The sequence below is a fragment of the Serinus canaria genome, chromosome 5 (assembly GCF_022539315.1).
Source record: "Serinus canaria isolate serCan28SL12 chromosome 5, serCan2020, whole genome shotgun sequence".
Classification (NCBI taxonomy): Eukaryota; Metazoa; Chordata; class Aves; order Passeriformes; family Fringillidae; genus Serinus; species Serinus canaria.
This window is the reverse complement of record NC_066319.1, coordinates 16,035,827-16,046,930: the sequence shown is the minus strand read 5'-3', so window position 1 is coordinate 16,046,930 and position 11,104 is coordinate 16,035,827. Positions and strand designations below refer to the sequence as shown.

Here is an 11,104-nt window from a genome sequence, read left to right as displayed (position 1 = left end):
AAGCCCCCAAAAGCCAGCCCCAGGCTCAGTTGCAGTAACCCAGACTGGAGATGACAAGTGTGAGGATGAGGAGGGTGACCACTGCCATGCTGGGGAGTGCAGGACAAATTTCTCAGGGAGTTGCAGGGAGGTAAAAGGACACCTGGAGGGACAAGTGCTCCTCTGCTGTGTGCATTGCCCAGAGGGAGCTGGAGATTCCTCTGCCTGGGGAGCATCTGTTACACAGACTAAGCATCACCCTCACCTGCCCCTAACAGCATCTCCCTTTCCCACCTGCCTGGCAAGGTCTCATTTTGAGGTTCCAAGAACCACCTCTTTTCAGGCATCCTGATGTCCCTGCTGCTGATGGGATTGCATCAGCAGGGAAGGGAGGTGGCAGAGGGGTGCTGCAAAGACCTGGACTCAGTTGCACTTGGGCTCCTTCTAAATAAAGAAGCTCCAGTCATACTGGCTCGAGCTGCTGGCTCAGCCCAGAAGCCTGGAAAACTAAATGACATCATCTGGGTGCTGCCGACAGACAATATTTCCACTCAGACGCTGAGTGCCTGGGTTTCAGCTGAGGAGTGTGGCCAGGGAGCATTGATGGCTTTATGGAACCCCCTAAAACTGCCTTTCCTCTCTGCAAAAGACCCAGGGAAGCAGCTGACCCTCATTTTGGTCTATACTTGCCTGGGGCATCCTGATGCAGACCCTCTGTGCCCCTGGAGGAACCCCAGCAGCATCTCAGCTCTCCAAGCCAGCCTTGTTCCAATGCCACATGGCTGGGACAAGCCCAGTGACCATCCCATCAGCTCCTTTCCCCCCCTGGGGTGCTCTGGCCAGTTGTGGAGGCCACTCAGTGGCTGAGGGCTGGTGGGATCTACCACACATGGCAGCAGGTCTGGGGCTGTTATTCCAGAAGGGGAGGTCACGTGTGGGAATTTTGTGATTTGCTGCAGTTGTGCTCCAAGCCAATATGCTCATGAGCCTTTTCAGCACCTACTGTCATGGAGAGCAGGGTATCTCTCTAATCACCTTGTGAAGGGACATCGTGGACAGGAAGGTAAGCAGTAATACAGAGCATCTGCACATCCCGTGGGTATCCTGCAGGTGAGGACCTGAAGGGACCAGAATTACCCTAATTACCCTGTCAGATGTGGAATTATAGTCTGGTGTTTAGGAGGACTGGAGCAAGGATTCTCTCCCCGCCCCCCCCCCCCACCTTTCACTCCACAGAGGCCCCAACTCTGCCTTCCTGGGTGGCCTTTGGCAAATAACCTGCCCCATCCTGGTTCCACATTTCCTAATTGTACAAGCTGGGATGAGGGGGATACTTCTCTGATTTCCAGAGCTCTCTGGACAAAGTAGAGTTGATCCCCATCTGCAGGGGTACATGGAAAAGGAAAAATTAAGTCCAATAACAATAATTACTTTTCTCCTTCCCATGGGTGTTGTAAGAATTAGCTCATGTTTAGCAAAACCCTCTGTAAGTGCTAAACATTATTAATGTTCTCGGATTGCTCCAGGAGCGAATGTGGCTTTCCAGGGAGTGACGGGGTTTTTCCCTTGGCTGGCACACAGCTGCAGTGAATTCCTCACAGCCCAAGGAAAGCAGCATCCTATTCCTGTTAGGCTCAGGGTGTAGAAGAGCATCTACAGCACAGAGCAGTACTCACCTTGTTTTCCATCAGTCCTTGAGAGGCGAAGCCCATCCCTTCTTGCATCAATGCACAACCAACAGTACTCTGGAGGAGCATGCATCCCCCAGAGCCTCTCAGAGTGTGGGGCCCTAATAAGGGCTCATCTCACCAGTTTGGCGAAGGGCATCTCCCAGGCTGCTCCCAGACTCACCACAAAGTGGGATAGCCCCGGGAGGGGACATGGTTGCAGCACTGCCTGAAGACCACCCAGCAGCTGAGGCCAGAGACCAGGTCAGAGCCACAGCCCAGCTTACGAGTTTGAGTGTCCTGGCTCAAGGAGGTGTGCAAGGGTGGGGTCAATTCATGCCCCTGGCTGTCCTAAGTGTCCTAACACACAGCAGCTCTGTGCACCAGGAGTAGTTATGCTCCTGCTAAGTGTGGAAAAGCAATGCACACCACCTAATGCTGGAAAGCCTGGGGGATATGATAGATAGATTCTCTTTTCCAGGCTCTGGTGCTGGAAAAAGACACCAAGTCCTCACAGGAGAGGAAACTGGCTTGTGACTGGTTCAGCCCTGCCTGACTGCTCCAGCAAATGTCCCTCCTGGGGACCCCCAGCTCTCTGGGCAGGGATACAGGGTGTCGAAGCTCCTCCATCTGCCAGACCCTGTCACCCTGGCTCTCCTGCCCTGCAGAGCTGGAGTTGACTTTTTGTGACCCCTTCTCCTCGTGCTGACTCAGCCATGCCCCCATGGTGGGTGGCCACAGCCCCGGGTGGGACAGCATGAAGGTAAAGGCAGTATGGACTGGCAAGCTTTCAAAAAGGCCACAGCTAAATAAATAGCCAGCAGCCTATTTCAGTGGCTGCTATATTTAGCTCAAGGAACATTTATTTATAGGCTTGGCAGCCTTTCTGAGTCAATAAAAGCCAGAGAGCTGGAAAAAGGACGTTCCTGGGTTTCTCGTTGCAGTAATGGTTTCTGCCTTCAAACCATGAGGAACAAGAGGAGAGGGGAGGAAGCTGTGCTGGCTGCACACCCATGGGTGCCTCTGCCAGGGGACAGAGCCTCCACATACTTATCGATAGCCCCAGCTAAGAGCAGCTTCACCTGGGTTTCCTCCCACCTGGGTGCTGCTGGCAGTCCCCTGGCGCAGAGGCAATGTCTCTCTGAAACATGAGAGGATTTAATTGTGCCTGTGGAGGTGGTGACACAAGATGTCAACTCCAGGGACTCTACTGCAGCACTACTCTTCCCCTGGGTAGTGAGTCTGGAAAAACTAAGCCAGGGGCAGGTTAACTGGAGGGGAGATAGGAGCAGTGTTCATGTTTCTCTGTTAAATAATTGTCCCTTCCCACGTCACACATGGCAGCAAGTGGTTGAGAGAGGAGGACAAACAGCCTCTCTGGAGCTGCTAGTGGTGTCAGATGCAAAGGAGGCCAAAGCTTCACACTGGGCTTCTACTCCAACAGCAGGTGATGGCAGCAGTTTTGTGAAGCTTTACAAAACACCCAGCAATTGCAGCTGGTTAAGGGGAATGAATTTATAAAAGACACAGGGGTTTAGCCCAGCCTGTGGAAAGCAGCTGTGAGGATGGATGTCCCTTCTGCATACATGTCAATAAGTGCTGAGGCTTTCTGGAGCCAGAACTGCAGGGAGCCTGCTCACTCCTCCCTCCAAAGAAAACCTGCTGCAGGGGAGCAGGGAAATGCCTCCACCAGCTTCCACTTGAGCACAGTCCAGTCAAAATGGGGCTGCCGCTTGGCTCCTGGCAGCTGCCCCCTGAGCACAGCATGGCTCAGTTTGCCATGGGTGAGTAGGGAATCTTTATAGGGTTTTGCTGTAGTGCACAGCAACTGTGTGGCTACATGTTGCTATTATGTCAGGAGCAAGGCGGGAGCAGAGCAGAGCTGGGAAGCAAAATAATAATAATAATGATAATAATAAAACCATCAATAGTATGTCTCAATGCAAACAGTGCATATCTGTGCTCTTTAGCTTGACGATCTGTACCACTACCTACACGTGTGTCCCCATCTGGAGCAGGACTGGGACAGTCCTTTCCATTAGAAAGTGGATGCTTAGGCACCTGACTACAGCTTCAGAGCCCCTAGAGTGGCAGTTTGCAGTCTGAGTGCCCATGAATGCCCCAATTAATTTTTATGCCACTACTCTCTCCGCCATGAGCCTTACTTCTGCTTTGAATTAGTCCAGCTGCAGCTTTCAGCTGCTGGGCCCTATACATAGACACAGGTCTGGCTGTGCATCCAGGTCTGTCTGTGTCCAGGTCTGCCTCTATGTCCAGCTCTCCACCAGCTCTAGGCCCCATCACTACAACCAAAGGTCCATTGCCCTCCCCAAACTCCCAAAGAGCCCCATCCTGGGAAGGTCTGACCCTCAAAAACCAAGGCTGACACCAGCTGTTAAAACACCTATTTGGGTATTTATTACAACACGTTGTTTCAAAATACAAAAGAAAGGAAAAGAAAGTAGAGGGTAGAAAAGCACAGCTGTTTACAGCCTCCGGTAATAAATAAATAAAGACGAGGCAGGGGCAGGGTGTCTCCCCGGGCCCGACGCCGGCGCTGGCCAAACGGACAGCGAGGAAGGGAGTGTGGTGGGGCTGGAGGCCAGACCCTCTCTTCCATGCTTGGGAGTCCCCAGGTACACCAGGGTGGGTACAGACCCCCTCTCTGTGTTGTGCTTGCTGAGGAAGGGTCTGATCCTACAGGGATGAGGAAGGGAGAAGAGGGTCAGTCCCGGCATGGTCGGAACCTGCCTGCTCCCTCCCTGTCCACAGCTGCTCCAAAGGCAGGTGAGGTAGGAAGGGTGATGCTGGACCGGGACCCCAACAGACATCTACCAGAGTCCCCCAAGAGAGGGGTGAGACCTGAGCTCTCTCCTCTCCAGTGTGGTCTCAGAGGAACCTTGGAAATGTGTTCAGCACAGCATGATGAGAAGGACCCCGACCCATGACAAAGCAAAGTCATGACAGAGACAAGAAACTGTGCCTGGGCCACTTGGAGAAGGGCAGTGTTAAACCCCGCAAATTAAAATGACTCTTCATGGGGCTGGCGCAGTACAGGGAGTGTTTTGTACCACAGTGCAGATGGGGGTCCTCTTCCCTTCCCCTAATGTCTCCTCTTAGGCCCAGATGACCACAGCCATCTGGAAAGCTCCAGGTTGTACAAGGAGAACAGGCAATGGGTGCAAAAAGCGAGCACCAGCCTCTGCCTACACATGACACTACGATTTATCAGTGTTTGATAAAGACCACACCAAGTCCCATGCTGGGAGCTATTCCCAGCCTGTCTAAATCCCTCCAGGTACCGGAGGCCTCTCACATGTCTCCCTGGGGCTCTGCCACTGGACTTGCTCTAGCACTGTCCATGTGTCTTCCCCAGGCTGTGCTGCTCCTGGGCAGGGGAACCACCAGCATGAGGAGGACACTCAAGCCCAGAAAGCCCAGGGCACGTGGCTAAAGCAGCAGCCACTGTTCCAGGCTCAGCTCAGCAGGGCAGCTTTTCAAAGCAGCTGCAATTCCAGGGCAAGAAGCCCCTGTGGGTGAAGACGCAGCCTGCAGCTGCAGCCAGCTGAAGAAGGTGAGAGGACCATGACCTGGAGGGAGCTGATTCCATGAACTGAATGCCTGGCCAATGCTCCTTAAAGCTTTAAGCTTTTGCCATTTAATCCTCTGTTGTTGGTGCCAGTGGGTTCCTGCATCTTGCAAAGATGAGCAGGAAGCTATATGGGGGAGAGGAGCTGCAGGAAGGGAAGAGTTAAGAGAATGGATCTGCCCCAGGTTTGGGTGCCTTTATATCCTTAGGAAGCACCTCCCTCCAGCTCCTCTGATAAGGGTTTGCCTCCTGAGGCTTGGGGCAGCCAGAAGCTGTGCCGAGTCAGCCACAGCTGGGCTGCGGGGAGCAGAGAGAAGGTGAGATGGGGCCTTGCTTTTATTCACAACAGAGAAACGAAGAGCAACATACAAAGAGTAAGAAGCAAAAAAGTACAGAATCATAACCATAATAATAATAATAATCATAAATACTCAAATCTATCATTCATAGATTGCAATGACAACACTGATAGCTTATTATCATTAGTATTAAGAATGGGAGGGGAAAGGGGACAGCAGGAGGGGTTTCTGAGGGGCATTGTCTCCTAAGGGGCAGATGTAACAGGGATGGACATCCAAAGAAACAATCAGACAAAGAGAAGGGCTGGGAAAGCAGCAGGGGCAGGGGATGCTGCTGCTGAGGCCAGGGACGAGCCTGCTCTGACCCAAGCCTCTGGCTCAGTGTTGTCAACCTGATCACTGCCCTCCTGCCAACTTTGCTCAGCTGGCATGGAGGTGGCTGGGAGGCTCAGCCCTGAGGACAGGCAGAGGCTGAAGGGAAAGGAGCAAAATGTCCTTCCTAGTCTGAAGGAGAGTTGTGATTTGCTCAGTCCTTCATGTGGTGGTAAGTGCAGGCATTGCCAGGCATTGCCATTGGACACTCAGCAACTTTGTTGGTTCCTCCCTTGAAAGCAGAGACCTTTCCTCTCCTCTGCTCCTCCTTCCGCCTCTGTAGGTCCCTACAAATGAATTCACCCTCATCAGATCAGCATGGAAAAGTGATTTTTGGTTCCAGTGAGGCTTTGGGATGGGTCAGCTGGCTGTGAGAGCCCACAGAAAAGACTTGGCTGACAGATGATGTGGAGGATTACCACCCGGCACATCTGTCCTCATGACAATTCACAGCTCTCTGACTCATGGACAAAGTGGTTCATTAGACAGAGTTTGATTAAAAAAAAACCCAAAAAATTAAGTTAATTGCAAATCACTTGGTGACCCTGATGGCTTTGGGTCAGGATGGGCAGGAGACACTTGGGCAGGGCTGCTCAATAAAGGCTTATTTTCTGGGTATCGACTTAAAATATTGTTTATATGAGGGTTTCAGATGCACATGCCCAATGTAAAGGAGAGGGATGAATGGAAAGGCTGCAGAGGTGGGTCATGAATATCTATGATCTACAAATCTTAAAATACACATATCTTTGTTCTGGTTTCAGAGAAGAGAAGAGTCCACAGTGTGTAAAACCTCAAACAAGTCTCAGAAGCATCCAGGTGATGGCAGAGTGTAGATGACAAAAAGCAAAACCCACTGCCTCTTTGCAGGCTTTTGGGATCTCATTTGCAAAATGCGCCCTGTCCTTCCTGACTTCAGGTCAGCAGCTCCATCTGCTTTTTTGTGCTTGCAACACACTCTGTCACTTAACAGGAGGAATTAGATGGGAGCTTGCTAGTGCTTTGTCTCATCTCCCCACCTGGTTGTGGCCACCTGATGTCCTTTCTATTACATCCCTTGGAAAGCCATTTAAGCCTCTCTCCATTGCTCAAAGCTACACCAGCTCCTGCCAGCAACTTGCCTGACCTGAGCTCAGTAAGTCCTTGCTGGAGAACTATGGGATGGGCAGGGACTGAGTGCTACGGGGCAGAGATCAGCAGAAAATCACCACTGGCATGCTTGGGAAGAGATGCCACCACTGAGGCCAGCAGAAGGGGAAGGAGGACCAAACTCCTTGGGCAGGAGGCAGGTGACACTAACACTATGCCCAGTGAGGAGGCACCAGAGGAAGGATGAAGCCTTTTTCTTCTCCCTCCTTGGACTTGACATTGATGCCTATTTAAGATGGCCTGCTGAAAGTGGAGCTCCTGAAATAGCTGCCCTGCTCATGGGGTGGACCTAAATGCCTTCTGGAGTCTAGAAAGGGAACTTAGAAATTGGTGTCATCACTGCTTCATGATGAGAAGAGAGCAATGTTCAGGTTGGCAACACTGAGCAGGTTTGAGGTGGTTGCTGGAGGCAATGATGGGTGGTGGTAGGCTTTTCAGGACTGACTATGAGATCTCTCACTCTCAGCAAAAGTAACAGGGGAGAGGAGCAGGTGGTCCCTGGCTCTCCATCCACCCCCTTGCCTCCCTGCCACACTGTGGGGAACCACCCAGGAGCATGTGGGGGTCCCCAGCATCTCACCAAATAGCTCCATGGAAAACCAGAAAAACTAAAGCCGGAAGAGAGCAAGGAGTCTCCAGGGAGACTTGCCTCAACTGCAAACACAGAGGTGGTTGAGGAAGCAACGAGCTGAAGCGAGCAGCACCTCCTCGTGTGATTGCAGCTCCTCACGCCTCTGCTTTATGTTCAGTTTTAAACCTGAGATCATTTGGTTTTGTCACGGGTAGTTTGATTTAAAGATAGAAACGAATGACAAGAGGAGGAACAAGGGAAAGGGAGAGAAACCATGTGGACCCAGAAAAGAAAAAAAAAACAATACTCCAAGGATGACACAGGACACAGACATGCACGAACACAGACCCCTGAGGTATCAGCTTTGCAAACTAGTGTGAGACAAAGGAGAAAGCGAAGAGAGCTGCAGGGAGAGATGTGCTTTGCAGCGGAGGCAGCTCAGTGCCTCCAGCTTCAGAAAGCAGCTTCTCAGCAATCCTGACATTGGGGTTTGGGGGCAAGAGCTTGGCTTCCCACCAGATGGGAGGAAGCAGCCAACCATCTCCAAAAATAAGTCACTTGTGCTCCTCCATGTGCTTGCAGAGCTTCATATCTGGACAGCTTATCAGCCGCTGGATGGAGGGGAGCTGGCCTGGAGGGCAAGAGGACCGGGAGAGACCCGGCACCTGCAAACGCGCTGCCCCTGAGTTTCTCAGATGTGAAACAGATGTGGGAAGCCAGAAGAACCGCCGCCCCCAAAGGGATAGTGGTGCCCATACTTCTCAAGCAAGGTAGCTGAGGTGAGGGGGAGCTGAAGGGCTGGGGCAGGCAGGCAAGACACCTCCCAACAAGAAATCCCAACTACCACCAACCTCCCATCCCTCCCTCTGCTGTGGCAGCTTCCGACACCTTCCCCATGCAGCTGGAGGTGACATCCTGCAGCCTTCCATCCACTTCAGGTGACTCCCACCTTTCCCCCTCCAGCAAGGATGGGCAGCCAAAAGGAGGGGAGGGGAGGAGAGAGGGTATGACTGGGATTGGGTGACAGCCAGGATGGGGACAATGCCTAGGACGGGATGATGGCTGGGATGGTGGTAATGGCTGGGATGGAGATGAGGAGAAACAAACAGAGACCAAGGTGGGAAGAAGAGGCAGCAGCTTCCAGAAGAGTTTTCTGGCTCAGTTTGTGTCATAAGAAGGTTTTATGGTTTGCTCATTTACTTGTTCATTTCTAGAAAAAGTGCCCAGAAGAGTCTCCCGTCCCCTTGTTGGTATGCCCAGAGAGAAGGGGGGAAATCTATGTTGTGGACATTAACTATAGAAGGAGCCACAGGCCTCAGATATTGCTTAGAAACTCGTATTTCAGATTTAAATACCATACACAGTAAAAATAGAGCTGAAAGTACCGCCCCACATTGTCTGCAAATCATTGCCAGAATGAACAGCTTCAATAAATTAAAAACAAAACAAAAAAATTGAAATATTATTTACGTCTCAATAAAAATTGCAGTAAAACCATTTACCTTTCTTTTGTGTGTGTGTTTTCGGGTTTTTTTCTTTATATTATATATAATATATATTTATATATGTATAGGGCTGCTCCAGTGCAGCATTTTTAGGATACTTAGCCAGAGAAACACAGCGGAGCATGCTTAGTGCACCAGGGTGCAGAGAAGGGGCAGCTGTGGTCCCCCCTCCAGGTGCTGTGCCCCATCACCACAGCCAAAATTGCAATCCCTGCCACTTCCCCAACTCTTCCCACTCGAGTTTTAGGCCCAAATTTTCAGTGTGGGTCTCTGAGGGCTGGGGCACCCTGGGGACGGGCGGGAAAGGACCAGGGTGAGTGCAGGAGGGACACTAAGCATCCACCACTATGTTTCCTGACTCTGGAAAGACTCGTCCACCTTCGCTTCGGTTTCAGCGCTTGCGCTCCCGAAAATGCACGCGCAAGTATAAATACACCCCCCGACCCCACCGCCCCCTTCCCGCTCTCCCCAGCTTAAATATCCCCCCACCCCAGCCCCGTCCCAGGTCTCCGGGCACCCCAGATGAGTGTCAGGACACCTCGATGATCTCCATGCTGCCCGAAAAGCTGGACTGTTTGCTGATTTTGCCCAGCTCTTCCCGAGCCCTGCCCTCGGACATGGTCTCCTCGAATTCCATCTGGCAGCTCCTTCGCTTGAATTGCTTCTCGGCGCCGGCCTCCTCATGCCAGCTGTGCCGCCCGTCCCGTGCCTCGGCCCGCGCCTTGTCCCTCAGTCTGATCTCGCAGCCGGCCGCCGACGCGCCGCAGCCGAACGGCGGCGGGTACGGGCCGGCGCTGGGAAACAGGCCCCCGCCGCTGCCGCCAGTGCTGCCGGAGTCCTTGCCGAAGTACCAGCCAGCCTCGCCCGAGGCAGCGCTGGGGGACTCCAGGTGCACCCCGCTCCAGGCAGCGGTGGCGGCGCCGGGCGCGGCGGGCGGCTGGCTGAGCCGCGGCGGCAGCCCGTCCTCGGCGCCGGGGCTCTTGCGTGTGGCGCAGGTCCCGCCAACGTTGAGGCTGAGCCCGTGGGCCGGCGAGCCCGCTGCGTGCCGGTGCTTCCGCCGCTGCCTCACCTTGGCCTCCAGCAGCAGCTCGGGCCCCGTGGGCCGGTCAGGGCTGTCCGCCCCTGGAGAGAAGGGGCTGAGGCTGCCCGAGCCCGAGGGGCTGTCCAGCTTGCAGAGTTTGGGGGCTTCCCCGGGTCCAGGGGGCCCAGGGGGGTCCTGCCGCAGGCCGGGGGAGTAGGCAGACTTGATGTCCAGGGAGAAGGAGCGTTTCAGGCGGTTGGTGTCCTGGATGCGCTCGGAGGAGAGGTGCAGGCCATTGAGCCCCTGCTGCAGGGTGGTGGGTGACAGGACCTTTGGGGTCCCGCCCTGCCGCTCGGAGTCACTGGTAGGGGATGCCGAGCCGGCGCTCCTTGGCACATCCTCGGCCTTCTCTGAGGTAGGTGTTAGGGGATGCCGGCTGCTCTCAGCCACCTCTGCTGGGTCCTGCTGCGCATCCCCCTCGCCCCAGTCGCCCTTTGACTTGAGGGCCTTGAGGAGCTTCAGGCTCCTCTCATACTCCAGGAGCTGGCCCAGGAAGTTGAAGTTGGGTGAGATGGATGGGCGACGGTCCTTAACAAACCTGCCGAAAGGCACAGACAGCCCCGTTGGTGCTTGGTCCTTCAGGGGGCCACCCCTATTCTCTCAGCCTCTTTAGGGAGAAGATGCATAATCAAGAACCTTCTGACCAGACCCTCCAAAGAAAAGGATCTTGGGGAACCATGGGGCCTTGAGATGCCTGAGTATTAGAGCTGGGACTGCCTCCCCACTCCCTTTTACCACTCCCAAGGAATGCATGCATTCCTTGTTGCATGCATTTTGTGACAGAAGGTTTGGTTTGGTTTTACTGGGACCCAGCCAAGGCAAGACAGGAGCCCTGACCCCCTCCTTCTGGGCTTAGCCTGCTTTCCTTTCCTGGAGTGAAGCATACTGGCAT

At 53.5% G+C, this 11,104-nt stretch overlaps 1 protein-coding gene across 1 annotated transcript in view; it reads right to left on the bottom strand.

Annotated features, from left to right (window-relative positions):
- Positions 1 to 4,039: 4,039 nt before the first annotated feature.
- Positions 4,040 to 11,104, bottom strand: part of DUSP8 (dual specificity phosphatase 8) — a 45,422-nt gene continuing 38,357 nt past the window's right edge. The window contains 1 exon segment of the mRNA XM_050975119.1: positions 4,040 to 10,750. Within this exon segment, the coding sequence (XP_050831076.1) occupies positions 9,661 to 10,750 (1,090 nt within the window). The 3' untranslated portion in view covers positions 4,040 to 9,660.